Below are 18,895 nucleotides of genomic sequence, written 5' to 3'. Positions count from 1 at the left end.
AGTGACCATCGCTGCCCTATACAACACCCTGCTGTCATATGAGTGAGTGAGTGAGTGAGTTGGGTTTAACGCCACTTTTAACATTCCAGTTATATCACGGCGTGTCAGCTTAATGTGGGAGGAAAGCCCGAAGTGATGCAGGTCTCAGACGTTTACAACTTCGGTGAAACACACGAGCACGGGTATGGTGCTGACAAACCTAGAAACAGGGAGCGCCGCCTGGTGGCAAGGTTATAGAACACACAGACAAACAGCTCCGACTTGTTTGAATAAAAACAAAGTAAATATCTACCTGCCAGGGCCATACCTTGGACAAGGACAAGAGTAAGCATCAAGGGGTGTGACCTAACAACATATAGAAGCAACATCGGATGCTTTACAGGTACTTTTGTCGCATTAATGTATGGTAGAGTGAAGCGGGTGACATCCATGCGTGTCGCCATGCTGCACGTGCCGAACGGGGCAGGTGGGCTCATGAGAGCGACCGTACTTGTCAGTGTATAAAGAAATTTGTGTAACAAAATCACAGTATTACAGATCAGTTTTGGTGGAAAAACTGTTGTCTTCTTTAGAAATAAGTAATAATAAGATAGTTTGGTCTTTAGTCTCAAAAAGGACTTGTGCCCCCTTTAAGAATATATCTGTTAATCACTGGATTAAACATTTCGAGTCAGTGTTTCTAGGTAGCCGAGAAAGTGCAGATTTTGTTGAGTTTTATAAATTTGTAGATGACTTTGTCAACTCCATTGGTGATGAGTTGATAGAAGATACCGACAATATCTTTATTGTAAATACTTTATTAGATAAATATATCTGTCTCTAAAAAGCGGCAGGATGGATGGTGCCTTTATAGATTTGAAAGGAGCGTTCGACTCTGTGTAGGAATGGCTTACTCTTCAAATTGTGGAAAGGAGGTATTAATGGTCGAATGTTTAGATTAATTTGTAATATATATAGATCTGTAAAGTCCTGCATTTCTCTAGAAGGTGGCTATACACAGTTCTTCGAGTGCTACTCTGGTGTTAGACAGGGATGCCAACTGTCGCCTTTTTTGTTTTCATGCTTCATCAATGATATTGTGAAATGTTTGAATTGTGAGGGAGCTCATGGTGTAACTTTAAGTCCTTTGGAATTATTTATTCTATTGTTTGCAGATGACATAATCTTGTTAGATGTAACAGCTAATGGCCTACAGAAACGTCTTGACCAACTTTCTTTATATTGTAATAAATGGAAATTGACTATTAATACTAAAAAAAGCAAAGTGATTGTGTTCAGGAATGGCGGCAAACTTAGATCTTATGAAAAGTTTAGGATTGGAGATTCCGTCATTGACATAGTCCCTAGTTATAAATGTCTAGGTGTGCAGTTATCGTCCTCTGGTTCTTGGTATCTTACTCAAAAGACTTTGGCACAACAGGCATGGAAAGTAGTTCGAATACTACAATCAACACTGGGAAAATTCTCGACAATCCCAGCTCGTGTCTGTTTTCATATTTTTGATATAAAAGTATTGCCAATTTTAAATTATGGAGCAGAGATTTGGGGATTTCATCCTTCACCCGATATTGAAAATGTACACGATCGTTTCTGTAAACTTGTTCTGAGCTTGAATAGAAACACCCCTAACATAACTGCGAGAGGTATTGTGAATAGAACATCAAACAAGGTTTTGCATTACATAAAAATTATAAAATTCTGGTTAAGGTCATTGTCACAACAGGTTAATGTTATCATGAAAGGTTCTTATGATTTTCAGTATGGAAGGGCAGAAAGTGGTAAAGCTTGTTGGGCTACTAATGTTAAATACTAATGTTATATACATATAGTTTTGGGGAAGTCTGGTTACAGCAAGGTGTTGGAAATAAAAATGCATTTCTATTGTGTTTTAAGCAAAGATGTAAAGATATCTGCCAACAAACATGGAATAATAATTTAGAATGTTATTCTAAGCTGGAATATTTTTGCTCTGTCAAGGAACATTTTAATTATGAACATCTGACTAATTGTATTGATATAGCCATCTATCAAACAACACTTGTTATGTTTAGCTGTTCTAGTCATAATCTATTGGTAGAGGCAGGTATGCATTATAAAATACCAAGGCCAGAACGTCTTTGTCCGTTTTGTATTGTGCCATATATAGAAACTGAATTCCACTTTTGTCTCGAGTGTCTACTTCCTAAATATTATTGCATAAGTCCAACTCTGGATAAACTAAAACAATTATATAGCTTCAACCTCTATGTTATAAGAAGATTTGCAAAGTATGTATTTCTCGCTCTCAAGAAAAGGAACACTCTTCTTAAAGATGTGCCTGTTATGTAGCACTATGCCATTGTAACAATGTGAGACTGGTTGTTGCCAGTGTGTGTAACATGTGTTGGGACCCGATCCACGGGGTGTTCGTGTGTTATGACCGGCCTCAGTAACCTTATGTGCATCCTTCTCAGCACTCCGATGAGTGTTGACCGCTTGCTCGTGGCTCGCGGGCGCTTTTGTGAATCGGTTCCCTGATGTAATAATCAGCGCTCCCTGTACATGTGAACTGACTTATCCAATGTACCTTGTAAAATGGGCCGGTGGCCCCTTTACGGAATAAACTCATTCATTCATTCAACCTAGAAACATAATCGGGGCAAACCGGGATTCGAACCCACAATCATAGGTTTCTGGCGAGGGACGCAACTCTGCACAGCGAATCGCGGCGCCTTAGACGACTGGGCCACCCGTGCCCACCACAATCATATGAAGGATGCTTAGTTTTCTTGAGTGAATCAGGTGTCAGTTTTCTGAAACATCTCGGCGTTATTTCTTAAATACTACCTCCAAACGGAAAGTTCGAACAAAAGAAAAAAACCTGCACAGAACACAAACATACCCTCGATGGCAAATATCCACAATATAATATATAATAATAAGGCTTTTTATAAAGCGCAAAATCCACATAACTGTGGGACATGCTCAATGCGAAAAATATAATACATATTTTTACTATTTTGCATTCGGAACTGCCCATGTATGTTCGATTTCGAGAAACGGAGATCAGATATGTTGCTCTGAATGCTTCGCTAATTCGTACAGAGGATCCGGAAATTCATCTGACGCACCCATCCACGGATCTGACCTCTTCAGACTTAGATTGTATATCTTCTGCAAACCTGTGCCCTAAGAAAAAGTATCATGTCTGATATAATATACAGTCTCATCAAAAGTCTCATCGTTTTTAGCTCTCGCTATTTTATCGAGATAGCTGCTCGATAATCTTTTTAATAGCCCTTTTATAGAAAATTGGTTTGAAAGATTTGGTTATATAGAGAGTTACAGCTTCAAATTTAAAGACGTGAATCTGTTGTGTTTTCCCTCGTATTTTGTGCTGATCCGTTTTCGACACAAGTCTATTTTCCGTTTCAGTGAATCACATTTCGAATTATTGTAAAACCTGCCTAAGGTCAAGGTCGCAATTATGGCTTCCTGAATGTCGAGAAAATGTTAATCACATTTATAATTTGTTGCATTTCTGAGTGATTGTTCAAGAATATAATTTGAATCAGTACACCAAAACGACAGACTGGTGTAACACATGTGTTTTTGAAATATTTCACATGTAATTTAAGGCATCGGACCATTTTGGATCGTTGTATTTTCTGATGGTTTGGGACGAATCTTTCTGTCTAGATTTGGCAGATCGCCTTGGGTCAAATATTGTTTGAGTGATCAAGATACAGTGTAAATACATTCGCAATGATGTTCTGTTGGAACTGTAGATGTGGCGCGAATATTCTTGTGAGGACCATCCACACGGCACTCTGCGTTGGAGTGCCAGTCACTCTCCTTGTCAAAGATACAAGTTAGTATGTTAAATGACGTTTGATCACCGTAGTAAATACTATGTCATATCGAGCAAGGGTTAGTTTGTATCCAGGTGTCCTGTAGATTCTAAATAAAATATAAAACAATTTTGGCATTTAACCAAGTGAATCAAGGTAGCCCTTGTTCGAGTTATCCATCATACCATGCTTGTGATTGTTTAATCCACTTACTTGTGATTCCTCCCCCAGACCATGCAGACATTCAGTTACTGCCGCACCATAGTCATGAAGTATCCTCGTGTTTTCGGACAATGAAGAAACATTCATAGTTTTCTCGCTGATCACATGTAAAACTGTAAAACTGTAAAACATCTCATTGAGACAACCTAATTTTAAAAACAAGCCATCATCTGAGTATTTAATTACACTGTCTGTGTGACTCCACCCTACTCGTTACAGCAAAGAGTAATAGGGATTAATTTGTCTGTCCAAATTCTATGATCCAATGATAGTATTTGTGCATGGCTGATAAAAACAACAGTGATACTAATAGCATTTAAAAGTAATGCATCTGAATGAGAATGACCAAATGACACCTTTACTTATATGAAAGTAATTTCAATCTGATATGTTTATCAAGTTTATTGTATATTTATAAATCTCAGTCTCAAGCTACCCATCCTTGACCTGTATGGTGGCATTTCAAGGGACAGTATGTCAAAGGTTCTGTGTTTTTAAATCATGCATGAAATTTCTGAGTGTGATGTCACATGCCTGATTCATCTCTCAAACCAAAACAATAGAGCTCTGCAAAGTGAGGCTGACAACGCCAGCTCTGCACAGAATAAACTGGCTTCAGTCTTGTTTTTGTAATAGAGGTAAATTGGAGCAAAAGCTTGTGGGTTTTTCTTACAGCTGAGTTACAAAAATACTAATTACCAGCTTGATTAGATAAGAACCCAGTGTTTATCAGTTCCTAGTAAGTATACAATATAAATATGCCTTGGTCGTATGAAGTCAATCACTCTTCTACCAAGGGTCCTTGCGGCCAGCCGAGTACCTCTGTCACATGGTCACATATATTCTTACACAGTCCATTCTTGTGTTCTACATCTGTTTCATTTTGGATGAGTCTACACATTTAGATAAACATGGTAAACATAAGTCATGAAATGTTTAACCTTCATTGAGATCATATTCCTAAAACGTGAAAAACTATTTCCATTTGCAAACTTATCCTACATGTCCTGTCATCAAAGCCTTCAGAGAGCTGACATACAGGTTCCTCCTTAGGAACACATCTTATCTTGTTAAAACCAATGTGCTGTTGTAAGGTATTTATTACAAAAATTCAAATTTGAAGTCTTGCTCTGAAGAACGTCTTGGTAAAGGGCTTTTACTTTGTGTGAATGTAAAGACCATATGATCAAAGTTTGTTCAACATGTTCAAGGCTTCACTATTTGTACTGAACATTGTCCTCCAAAACGACATTTTTGCAAGAATACTTTTCCTTTTCCCCAGATTCTTTTTGCACCAATTTTTCTTTAATGCACAATATAGATATTTGTATGAGAATCGAGTTGAAGTGTAACAAACTCACCACCAAAAGAAATGCGAACCATGAAAACATATAGAGAAGTATGTACATTAGAAGAGATGTTTCCAATGTGTACCAGTACCCATTAATGACAAAACTAACAATCAGTCAAGTGTTACCATGGTTACCACAGTGTCTTTATTCCTGTCAGGATATGCTGCATGTGATTTCCAAATCTTACACGCTAATCCTGCATGAGACAAATGGTGCATCTCGAGCCATGGATCTATGATGTCACATGTGATGCGTTCATGAGCGTTGGTTTACACAACGTACCTGTATGTTCATTTGTGCATCAAACCAATCTAAAATCTCCGGAATATGAGGTATTCTTCATATATTAACCACCCGCTTCTGTGGTCTAGTGGTAGAGCGTCGGCCCAGAGAGCAGAAGGTCCAGCGTATGATACCCGGCTGCATCATACCAAAAGACGTTAAAAGATGGTACTTGTTCAGTATACTGTGTCTGAGTGGGGTATTCATGTCAAACTGTGGCATGGTATCTTAGAGAGCTGGCGCGAGCGCACGCACGCATGCATGCAAGCACACACACACACACACACACATTTCGCTATATAAGTGCAATAATCTTGGACGCCACATTAAACCCAATTTCACCTCACCTCCCCTCACCACATATATTACCCAACATATATATCATGTGGCTACAGAGCCTTGTGGCTTTATTTTTCACATTTTGTTTCAGTTTTGAGTCGGGCTGTGGTACAGACACAGGACTTGCTCTATGGTATTTGTTATCTCCTCTTGATGTCACTCTCCATCGTCTTCTATTACCTTGCCTGCTTCATCGACCCAGGATATCTGCCTCTCAAAAAGAAGGTACCCCGTCATTATTAGTGGTGTTATGATATGATATGACCGTATTGTATCCTCAATACGAGGCCCATAATACATTGATTTACAACCCCTGTATCACGATACATACAATGCATTACATTACATATTATTTTGGCATTAAACATGTTAAACACATGAATAATAAAAGACTGTCAACAACCAGCTTATGCATATTTTCTAGTATTTCCTGGTTGGCTATGAATAGCATAACATTCACAGTGCCCTCTGGCCTATATTTTTCTGCCCTACAATATCCCATCCTCGATCTCTGAAATTAAAAGATATTAATCAGGGTTGTGATTTCCCTCCAAGAAGAAAGAATATCAACATGATCAACTTATGAAATAAAAGTAGTGTATCATGATACATATTGTACTATGACCCCACTGTATTGTTACCCCTCTAGTCATTTTCATGCATGACAGTCATGAGCCCCATGGGGATTCTTGGCTAGAATTGATCACCAGAGAGTGACTTTGAAGATCAGGTGGTCAGTCTCGGTGATTTGGGTGATTGTGTGTCATCGTAGCCAATACAAGGTGGACATGATGGATTGTTGATCATAAAATCAATCACTGGATTGTCTGGTCCAGCTGCTGTTATAAAGCTGGAACATTGTTGCAATAAAGCAACAACCAAGCAAAAGGACAGTCATGGCAGCACCAAAGAGTTTCTTGAGGAGAATAGTTGCCCCGTTCTCAGTGCTTGTTGTAAAAGAGATGACTGAAATGAAAATAGTCGTCACTATCTTGATATGTTGTTGCTTCTGTGTCATCATTGTACAAGGATGATGGGGCAGTGGGGTAGCCAAGTGGTTGAAGCGTTCACTCATCATGCCTGGGTTTGATTCCCCAAATGGGTACAATGTGTGATTCCCATTTCTGGTGTCCCCTGCCGTGATATTGCTGGAATATTGCTAAAAGTGGCATGAAACCATACTCACTCACTCACTTGTACAAGGATGACGTGGATTGTTGCTCATGCTATCAAATGTTGGTGCAAGACCAAATTACGAACCTGTTAATAATTTTGTGCAAAGGTGTAATATTCAGACACAAAACATTCAGAAGAATCACTAGAATTTGATACCATTCAGAAGAAGCTTGCAAGCTAATACTTATGTCAAAGTACACAGCAAATATGTACAGGTATAAGAATCAAGTCAAGTTTTTGTCAAATGTAAAATTGTGTAAAATGAAAAACATGAATAATGATAATAATTCTTTAAACAAATCTACATACATGTATTCTTTTTGGGAAAAAACTGTTTTTGTGGCCGAGGCTGGGTTGTTTACTTGCCACCATGATGTTGTGTCAATATTGTTCATTGTGGCATTAATGTTAGAAATTCAATCATTCTCACATTTATGAATTGTAAACAATGCAATGCAAGTGTAATCTAGGCAACATTTTCTTGTTTTCAGAAGACATCAGTTAATAACAATTCTGAAGATGAAGGTTCTGATGAAGACAGCAGCATGTTGAAGAATGGTGATAAAGATGTCAAATACCGCATGTGTGACTACTGTGAGATACAGGTGAGCTAAGTTGATCATGTGTGACTACTGTGAAATACAGGTGAGCTAAGTGGAGCATGTGTGTTTCCTGTGAAATAAAGGTGAGCTAAGTGAAGCAAGTGGGACTACTGTGAGATACAGGTGAGCTAAGTGAAGCATGTGTGACTACTGTGAAATACAGGTGAGCTAAGTGGAGCTAGTGTGACTACTGTGAAACACAGGTGAGCTAAGTGGAGCAAGTGTGACTACTGTGAAATACAGGTGAGCTAGGTGGACGGTCAAATCATACATCATTGTTTTTATGTAATTATATGGTCATTCTGTGCAGAAATGTTTCAGCCCATATGTATGAAAATGATGTAAGGGAGATAACTCTCATTACCGGAAGTAATTATTCTCTTTACATGTAATTCAGATAAATGTTATTATCCCCCGCCGCGCGAAAGAGCGAAGCGGGGGATATAGTATTCACGACTGTCCGTACGTCCGTCCGTCCGTCCGTACGTCCCACCTGTTTGTTGCCGCGATATCTCAAGAACTAAACACTGGATTGTCTTCATATTTGGAACTATGGTGTATATACAGACTCCGCAGACACCAGTCGGTTTTGGTGACCTTGATCCCATTTTCAAGGTCACAGCAGACAAATCTGCTTTTAGAGTTGGAAAACGGTGTTGCCGCGATATCTCAAGAACTAAACACTGGATTGTCTTCATATTTGGAACTATGGTGTATATACAGACTCCGCAGACACCAGTAGGTTTTGGTGACCTTGATCCCATTTTCAAGGTCACAGCAGACAAATCTGCTTTTAGAGTTGGAAAACGGTGTTGCCGCGATATCTCAAGAACTAAACACTGGATTGTCTTCATATTTGGAACTAAGGTGTATATACAGACACCGCAGACACCAGTCGGTTTTGGTGACCTTGACCCCATTTTCAAGGTCACAGCAGGCAAATCTGCTTTTGGAGTTGGAAAACGGTGTTGCCGCGATATCTCAAGAACTAAACACTGGATTGTCTTCATATTTGGAACTATAGTGTATATACAGACTCCGCAGACACCAGTCGCTTTTGGTGACCTTGATCCCATTTTCAAGGTCACAGCAGGCAAATCTGCTTTTAGAGTTGGAAAACGGTGTTGCCGCGATATCTCAAGAACTAATCGCTGGATTGTCTTCATATTTGGAACTATAGTGTATATACAGACACCGCATACACCTGTCAGATTTGGTGACCTTGACCCCATTTTCAAGGTCACAGCAGGCAAATCTGTTTTTGGAGTTGGAAAACGGTGTTGCCACAATATCTCAAGAACTAATCGCTGGATTGTCTTCATATTTGGTACTATGGTGTATATGGCGGGGGATATTTCGTCACTCTGTGACAAATACTTGTTGTCAGTTGTGTGTGTGGTATTGCTATGTGTGGTAGCTATTTGTTGCTATGGTAATGGGTGAATTGATAATATTGATGTGGGTCAGTTATAAGAATGGATGCTAACGAATAACGATGTTTACTTGAAATAGCGAATTCGGCGGCTTTAGTAGGTTATTCTATAAATTACTGATTGACAGTTTAAGAGAGAAAAAGCGTATGAAATGCCAATCAGACAGAGTCAGTTGTCAAATGATCATGAAGATATAAGATGTTCTTAAAGGCTGCACAGAAAACTAAACAAGCATTTGGAAATAGAGGTGTGCGGTATACCAGTATACCACAATTTGAAAGTACTAATGATTACGTATTACAATATGTTTGGAAAATACCAGGATATTGCATTTTTCAAACCATGCATATTTTCATCTTCTTGTCAAAATTTATGTTTGTGACAAGTCAAATTGAAATTAGGAATTCAGAAATTTGCAACTGATTCCTGTGATCGAAAAAAGCAAAACTAATTGCAACCAGCTTCCTGTATATATAGTGCCTATTATGCATGTATTGTGAATGTATTGTGACCATAGCAACATCAGGCAAAATGGCGGAAGTTGGCCTACTACCCATCACTATTAAGAAACATACCCAAAGTGTTAGTTTTTCACAGAACTATGAAGAATATGTTACACCAATATTTACTGTGGATACTTTGGAAGAAGCTAACCTTGACCTTGCATCCATGCAGCAACCAATGAGAGCCAAGCACTGTGAGGACTGCAAGCGTTGTGTGAGGAAGTATGACCACCATTGTCCGTGGCTGGAGGCGTGTGTCGGGGAACGCAACCACAAGTTCTTCCTGTTGTTCCTGCTCTCCACGGCTATGCTAGTGATGTGGACTTTCTTCATTGCCTGGTGAGCATGTCATGTTACATATTTCACCTATACTGTGATACCAACCATTAGGATTTTAGGGTCGTCATTAGGGGTCACTATTGCGATAACTATTGATATTGAAAGAAACTACTGCAATAACTATTGATATTGAAAGAAACTATTGCGATAACTATTGATATTCAAAGACACTATTGCGATAGCTATTGATATTGCAAGCAACTATTGCGATAACTATTGATACTGAAAGAAATTATTGCGATAACTATAGATATAGCAAGCAACTATTGCGATAAATATCGATAGTTTTCAGTGTATCATTTTAGATGGATTTTAGAGTTGAATTGCACCTTGGAACTGAAGTTCCCTTTGAATTTGATAACCATAACAGCAAATTAAAGTTTGAAATATGACTGATTTGTTTTTTTCGTACCCTAATAATTTAAGAAAAAGAAACTTCCACATTACCATGTGTAAATGACTACCACTCATGATACCTCACAGTTGATTGATATTCCTAACTGAAATCAATATTATTTATCGGAAACTGATTTAACAATCGATTTATTGACTTTAAGTGCTTACCAATAGATATATATCGATATTTCGATTTGTCGTGACACCCCTAGCAGTCATTACACTATTTTGAACCCAAATATTCAAACATGAGTAGGTACAATATGTTACAAGAATTTTGTAAGATAAAACCCAGACTAGTTTTACACTGAGAGACATTGTAAAATTCTAACCGGATGTCTAATCATGTTAATTCGACACCAGTCTAGTCATGGAGAGAGGACATGTTTGAAAATTGAGAGAATATAGGTATTGTTGAGCAGCATGCCTATGTCTGATCAAAATAACAATGTCTCAGTGTATGGTAGATAATCAGTACTGTTGCCATTGTTACACAACTTTCTCTTTATCAAAGTTTATGAAACCCAATTCACAATATCTTGAAGTGAACTGTGTCACAGCAGCTATTTTGAAAAAATCCTTTTTGGGCCATTTCTGTGCACAATGCAATGTAAACTTGGTATTTGTTTAGTTAGGTGTGTTCCATTTTTTGCAATATTTACAATTTTGACCTTGTATTGACCATACTCTTTAAAACTCTCAAAATGGATATTTGGGCCTGCAAACCTCTCCTCTGAAATTGCCAGATCGAGGGAGCCAAACTTTGGCATGTATGTTCTCCCTGTGGTGAGATCATATTTTCTTCAAATCATTACAAATCCAGGTGAGCTACAGTGGCACTATTTTCATAAGAGCTATATTTTGAGGACTATCTGTCTTATGTCCCCCATCCCTTCCCAGGAATGCCATAGTGTTCCGTCTTGACTGGTCGGTGTGGTTCAAGGCCAACTTCCTCTTCTTCATCGACATCATCATCCTGATCTTCGGAGGGTTCGTCGTCGTGGGTCTCCTGTGCTTCCACTCCTACCTGATGGTCAAGGGGATGACCACATGGGAGGCAGCTTCCCGGGAGAGGATCACATATCTGAAATATCTTGACGAGGACTATAATCCATTTGATGAGGGTGTGTGCAAAAATATGTACTACTTCCTGTGCGTGTGCAAGGTGCGGAAGTGGGAGAGTGTGTATTCCAAGAAAGCTGATGTCAATGGGAATGGAGGTATTGTGTGAATGTAGAGATGCCTAAAGATGTTGAAATATGACATCACTTTTAGCTTAAATAATTCCAGATAAGCCTATCACAGTGTTCCATATTAGGGGAATCCAAGTTTGTCCTGATGGAATTCAAATCTTTGGGACCCCCTAAATTTTTAACTTTTGACATTAGGGTTATGACAAGGACCCCTTATTTTCATGCTTAATTTGGAACACTGCTATCTTATGACATGGTGGTTCTGCAGATCCTCTGACTCAACTGACATGGTTGCGTTTGATAGACTGACACATACCCCAAGCTTTACATATCTCACAGACACTTCAGCAAATGTAGCGAAACCCCAGTCTTGAAAAGTGTCTTCCACTATTATAAGCCCAGCTAAAATTAATCCACATATCAACTCTATCAAAAAGTTTACCCAAAAATTCCAAGAGAAGATCGAGCTAGTAGACTCAATATTTTGGAACAATATTTCTATACTACTTACAGATTCACATCTAGCAACATTTGTATTGTGCTAGCAGAGATCTATAAATAGCTCAACACCCAACATATCTAAATGGGCTCAACATACAAAATACATCCAAAATTGTTGTCATCGTTGTCTCCATACAGATGTAATCAACATGTCATTTTGTAACAGGTCCCATGGGAGGGTGTCAAGAATGTGTAAAAACAATGCTTCAAGCAATGAATTAGTAAATGTTTGTATGGATATTTTCTTGTGTTTGTTGGCATTGAAAATTGAATATATATTTTTCTTTGTTATTATTCTGTTTATACGATCATATCACAGCATAATAAACGATGATTATTTTAATATTATACCATAACAGATGGTTTTGTCCTTGAGATTACTGATGTTTCATGACTGAAATATGTACCACAAGATTTATGTCACATATATCAGTTCGATGAAATCTGAGAATTAAACATTTCTGGAAAATATTTAAGAATTTATTTCCATTTGTCTGCAATAATGTTTATTGGTGAGAAGGTACAGATGTATATATACTGAACAAAAAAAGTTAGGGTTCATGAATATTTTTTTGGATATTTTTATGAAAATTGTGTGTTCCGTCGTCACTGCAAAAACATATGCACCAAAATATTCCTGATCCCTAACTTTTTTGTTCAGTATATATTATTTAATGCGAGTGGCTATTGTGTGGTAAATGCTGCCAGTGTCAATATTGTACATGTTGGATGTATCCCATGTTGCCAAAGTTAGTTGCAATGTTGTAGAGAAACTGTTGACAAGCTATTAATGTTGATTTCACAAATTACGTGATGTAGATTTTATTTTACTAAGTTCTAAGTGTGAAGTATTTTTAGTATATTCTGTAGGATATCTTTCCTAATCACTTCTTTTTGTGAACAGAACATACCCATACAACCATATCATTGAAGACTTATTTTCTTCTGTTTAGACAGATAATCCCATTCCAGTTTTATCTCCATTAAGTAATCTTACTTTTTATTTTCACATTTATGTAAAACGGGAATGTTAACAGTGTCAGTACACAAACGTTGTTGCCAATCAATCAATATTTATTTCTTCATAAAAACCACCAACAGTGGGGGAGGGCCATTCAGCTTGTCTGGTAACAGGTATATATACAATTCTATGTATGTGATTTTGTTTTTATGTTGTTTTTGAGGATATTACAATATTGTGTTTGTCTTTTTGTATTTCTGAATTATGTCACAATCTGATTTATTTCAACATTGTGAGTAGAAAACTGCCTTATAATATCTGAAGGGGAGTCACCCTTTGTCTTTTCCTTAAAACCCCCCCACTTCCTTTCATATTTTAATGACTTGATTTGGTATTGAAGAATTTGCACCAACTGGGTCATTTATTTTAGAACATTTTTGCACTATTTGGGTCAAATATGGTGGAACATTTTATTCTTCAGCAATAGCTCTAATTGGGTCAAACATGTCAGTGATGTCATATTTGTTTGTTTGTTTGTTGTTTAATGCTGCACTCGGAAATATACCAACTTTATGACAGTAGTATGTAAATAGTCAAGTCAGGACTAGACAATCCAGTGATTGACATCATGAGCAACAATCCAGTGATTGACATCATGAGCAACAATCCACGTAATTGGGATACAATGACATGCCATTCGTCACCACTCACCCCTTTCCGTAACCTGCAAGAAGACTCGTCCCCCTATCGATGAATGTTATTTGCGAAAATATGTCTAAACCAATCAGAATGCGCGTATGATTTCAAGTTCTTCGTCAAAGAATCCCTCAGAAATAGTTTTTGATTTTACATATGTCTTGCATTTAAAAATATACCCAAGACACAGTTAAATGGGTTCAATCATACTGTATAATTCCGCATGTACAAATGTGCTTTAAATAGCTTCTATAATATATATAATATATGGGGAAATATATGTGAACCATCACGCAACGAGTTGACAATTGTTTTAGGTATGCCTGTTTGCGCTAAGACAGAACCCGGTCGCAAAAATGGCCATGAGATGGGCACGAGTCACTATTCGGCTTGTCCTGGCATAACACGAGTTGGTCACGAGTGAATGACATGCATCAACCAAGTCAGCGAGCCTGACCACCCGATCCTGCTAGTCATCTCTAAAGACAAGCATAGTCACCTGTTATGGCAAGCATGGGTTGCTGGGATTTCTAGCCTGTATCATGGGTTGCTGGGTTGCTGGGTTGCAGGGATTTCTAGCCTGTATTATGGGTTGTGTTCATAAAACTGCTGTTAGACACGCCCGTAGAACAAAAGCAAGAGGAGCAAACACTATGTTTATCACTTTAATGATAACTTTTATCGGCCTTGGCTGTTTGTTCACAGGGTTGGTCTCATATACTAGTGATTGATCCTATGTTCAGAGAATATTTTTCCAGATAGTGTTGTTAATAAGAGGTGAAAGGAACTCAACATACTACAAGTAAGTAATTATTTACATATTTATGTTATGAGTTGGTAATGGTACCCTTCAGAGTGAAATTGTCCTGATTAACCCTCAGTAACGAATCATTGGTGTGGACTATGGCGTCATGAAGTCTTTGATAAGCATTTAGAAGTTGGAAGAACATGAATATATGACAACTTCTTTTTATTCTTTGTCATGCTCCATCAAGTAAATACTGAATAAGCGCATAGAGTTTATATATATATATATATATATATATATATATATATTGTGTGTGTACATGGTGATATGTACAAAGATAACAATATAATGACAAAACCAATGAGATTTAGTGTTCACCTGATGGAGCAAGAAGTAGCTCTGAAACATTGTTACAAAGAATAAAAGAAGTTGTTATTCATAAAACGTGTCATGTATTTATGGAGTCATGTCTTAAAAGGTCGCATTCCCACCAGTATTTGCCTGGAAAGTGGCTTTCTGGACTAGTGAGTTTTCACTGAATTTAATGTTTGTGTATTTTTTAAAAAGGTGGACATACTTGTGAATGCTTTCTTTTGGGGCTTTCAGTATCTACCATACGTGTTGACTTCAAAGATGGTCATCCTGGACCTCGTTCATTTCAGGCATCCCTCCGACATTAACTGGATTTAACTCGCTCACTCTGTCCTGATTAGTGAGACACCGAATAATGGCTCGCCAATGTGACACTGAGCAATTTGAGATTTGTGTTTGCTGTTGATAGTGTTGGAGAATTGTCATAGATGACCATCTTTGAATTTTCTCAAGGCATCCTTGGTAGCATGTATACAGTGTCCGACATGGTCATCGAGTGGGACTATGGACTGTGTGATATTGACATGGTATTGTGTAGTGTCTGGAAGAAAGATGGTACTTGTGTGTCAGTAATTTATTGGTATGTTAATTGTATGTTCATTGTCTGTTGCTATATGTGAGAATTGTCTGTATGACTGGTTTGTAGTTTTGTATAATGTGTTGATGTGATATGATACCACAAATGTTTCTCATGATTTTACCCAATACTTCAGATTTTATTTTTATATATGATTTTGACAAGCAGATTTTTGGGAAACAGCACACAAAATATCATGGGTACAAAATCATTAGCAATTTAATCTTGCCAGGTTTTTGAGATTACCTTCTAGAGTGGTAGACGTAGGATGTGTCAATGTCAAATGATTAGAGACCATGCTAAACACCATGATGTTCCATTGATGAGTCACGGCATTCACAGAACTATCACAATTTTATTATGTGCTGAAAAATACCTAATAGAATCATTGCTTCCACTGACTGTGCTAAAGCTATCCCACCAGAGTTATCTCCCTTCTTTCAAGGAGAACTATCGGTATCTATTCACTGGTGTCACTGTTGTTTCCACATTGTTGCGGTATTTGGCATTGTAAGTCATTGTAATACATGCACTAGTGGAATAAAGACATGTTGACCACTGGTCAACTGCAATGGCATCAATTGGTTGTTGTACCAGAAATGGGCTTCATACATTGTACCAGTGTCGGGAATTTGGCGTGACAAGCGAACACTTTAACCACTAGGCTACCTGACCGCCCCTTGCAGAGATGGGAAACGATCTGCCTTCAACAGATGGAAAAATGAGGACCTTTTTTCCTACAAAGTTGGTTCATTCAACACTAAAATACCACATAAGACAGTGTCAGACTAATGTTGGCAAGTGACATGGGTCAAGGATGTTTAAAACTTCAACCATGGGTATGGTGCTGAAAAACAGAAATTGGACAGACCACATTTAATTGAACCTATCCCTTGCATTATGGTTGACACTCTTGGGCAAGTGTACAGTGAGTCAGTTCAAGCACATCCATTCCACTTTCAGAGAGGGAGTACAGTTTTACACTGCTTTAAGGAATATCACTGTGGGATACACCAGAAATTGGTCATACAGTTGTACATACACATACAGGGAATCAAACCTGGGTATTTGTTGTGATGAATAATTGCTTTAACCACCATCCACTTCCATTGTGATATGATCCTCAGGGCAGCTTCATCCACAATCTCTTTACAATGATGAGGAAAGTCAGTTATACTCCAAAAGATATGTATTCAAAACAAGATTACAGTGGTGGTTACAGGAAGATCATTGTTTAAAAATGTTTGAAACAAAACTACATGAAATATAAAACAATTTTTAAAACTGAGGAAAGGAACCTGGGACCTGGATATGGAGTGGACAGATAACTGGTTGGTTTGTTTGTTGTTTAACGCCGCACTCAGCAATATTCCAGCTATATGACGGCGGTGTGTAAATAATCGAGTCAGGACCAGACAATCCAGTGATTGACATCATGAGCATCAATCCACGCAATTGGGATCGATGACACCATCAACCAAGTCAGCGAGGCTGACCACCCAATCCAATTAGTGCCTTTTACGACAAGCATTGTCACCTTTTACGGCAAGCATGGGTTGCTGAAGACCTATTCTTCCCAGGAACAGATAACATGTGACCACTCAGGTAGTTGATGAGTACCTGAACAAACTTTTTGTTAAATGCTCCATCAGCTCATAAGGGGATATAATAAGAGTGGTCGGCTCGGAGTCAGCATACCCCAACGTGGGGTATTCTTGCTTTGTTTGTTTGTTGTTAAACGCACCACTGAGCAATATTCCAGCTATATGACAGTCGTTTGTAAATAATCAAGTCTGGACCAGACGATTCAGTGACTGACATCATGAGCATCGATCCATGCAATTGGGACACGATGACATGCATCAACCAAGTCAGCGAGCCTGACCACCTGATCCCATTAGTCGCCTCTTACAACAAGCATAGTCACATTTTATTGCAAGTATTGGTTGCCGAAGACCTATTTTAACCCAAATCTTCACTGGTCAGTGGGGTATTCATGCTAAAACTGTGACATGCGATTTCGAACACGACGTTAAACCCCACCTGAACAGTAGAGTAGACTCTCTAGCGAAGCCTTTGCTGACGAGAACAGACCCATGGTCAGAAGACCTTATGAGCTGATTGTTGCAATCATAATGAAATTGATATACGGTACTTATTTTTACATACAGGCCTTAAGATCAAATATTAATTGATCTTATTTTGTGTACATGTTTTGATTCTGACTTTTGCTGAGGAACCTCTATCCAATCGTTAACTTTTTTTATTTTGTTTTGGACGGGTTTGGAGGATTGCCATTTGGAAAGTGCTATGTACCCCCTGGTGTGTAAGCTGACAGCATAGGTAGACAAAACAAAAATGCTACAGGTACATACTGACAGACTTAGGATCAGAACTTGAGATTCAAACCTACCACCAGACTATCTGTCAACTCAAATTTCTAACAATTAGTTATTGAAGTTTGTTTCTTATTTAAAGCCGCACTCAGCAATGTTCCAGCTATATGACGTAAATATAACTGTAAATAATTGAGTCTGGACCAGACAATCCAGTGATTGACTTCATAAGCATCAATCCATGCAATTGGGATACGAAGACACGCATCAACCAAGTCAGCAAGCCTGACCACCCTGATCCCATTAGTCGCCCTTATGACAAGCATGTGAAGACCTATTCTACCCTGAGCTTCAAGTCAGGTATCCATGCAAGTATGATCGAGTTGTGCAAGTACCCAGGTAATAAAATCACATCAGTCCCAGCCCTCAATACTTATGAGTAACGACAACACTAAAATATTTGTTCCTGTTTGTCAACATAGCAAGGCCATAGTTAACTTTTTTTGACAGGGGGGCAAATATTTGTACAAGTATCACTTGTCCCCAACTTGATTCAAATAAAACTGTTTTCTATAAAAAATCCAGGGAGGCAGCTGCCCCCACGGCTGGCTACTGCACTGAACATAGAATATCAACTGTACATAACATATAAACATCAATTTGATTTAAAATAAAAATCAATTATGCACTATTGTAGTTATTAACATAAACATAAACTATACTCAACTGTAAAGGTCATCCATGATGCTTGGGATGTAGAAAACAATAAAATCATGCAACAATTGAACATAAAACATAGAATACTGAATCATGTGCAAGAAAGGTACATTTAGCTGCCCCATCGATTATCGTAATTCTGAAAGTTCCAATATGACATAAAAGACATATCTCACTTATGAGTGAGTGAGTGAGTGAGTTGGGTTTAACGCCGCTTTTAACAGTATTCCAGTTATATCACGGCGTGTCAGCTTAATGTTGGAGGAAAGCCCGAAGTGATGCAGGTCTCAGATGTTAACCACTTCAGTGAAACCAACAAG

The 18,895-nt window shown here is 38.2% G+C and overlaps 1 protein-coding gene across 3 annotated transcripts; it reads left to right on the top strand.

Annotated features, from left to right (window-relative positions):
- The first annotated feature begins 230 nt into the window (after positions 1-230).
- On the top strand, positions 231-13,726 carry LOC124139329 (palmitoyltransferase ZDHHC12-A-like). 3 transcript variants are annotated; one of them, XM_046506331.2, is made up of 5 exons: positions 231-382; positions 6,117-6,250; positions 7,693-7,806; positions 9,912-10,078; positions 11,375-13,726. In XM_046506331.2, exons 2-5 carry the CDS (start codon positions 6,179-6,181, stop codon positions 11,703-11,705), a joined length of 684 nt encoding a protein of 227 aa, XP_046362287.1. In that variant the 5' UTR covers positions 231-382; positions 6,117-6,178; the 3' UTR covers positions 11,706-13,726. The 3 variants fall into 3 exon arrangements, with proteins under 3 accessions (XP_046362287.1, XP_046362286.1, XP_046362285.1); XM_046506330.2 differs by lacking the exon at positions 231-382 and adding an exon at positions 3,452-3,850 and having other exon boundaries at positions 7,696-7,806; XM_046506329.2 differs by lacking the exon at positions 231-382 and adding an exon at positions 3,452-3,850.
- The last annotated feature ends 5,169 nt before the right edge of the window (positions 13,727-18,895 follow it).

This window comes from Haliotis rufescens, unplaced genomic scaffold (assembly GCF_023055435.1).
Source record: "Haliotis rufescens isolate VD_foot unplaced genomic scaffold, xgHalRufe1.0.p SCAF_8, whole genome shotgun sequence".
In the NCBI taxonomy this organism is placed as follows: Eukaryota; Metazoa; Mollusca; class Gastropoda; order Lepetellida; family Haliotidae; genus Haliotis; species Haliotis rufescens.
This window is presented reverse-complemented; position numbering and strand designations above follow the sequence as displayed.

What these genes read in the sequence shown, in the direction of transcription:
- LOC124139329 (XM_046506329.2), top strand. Translation starts at nt 3,745, where the DNA reads ATGATGTTCTGTTGGAACTGTAGATGTGGCGCGAATATTCTTGTGAGG. An exon ending in TCTCCTTGTCAAAGATACAA is followed by an intron (nt 3,851 to 6,116) that starts GTTAGTATGTTA and finishes ATTTTGTTTCAG; the next exon opens with TTTTGAGTCGGGCTGTGGTA. An exon ending in ATCTGCCTCTCAAAAAGAAG is followed by an intron (nt 6,251 to 7,692) that starts GTACCCCGTCAT and finishes TCTTGTTTTCAG; the next exon opens with AAGACATCAGTTAATAACAA.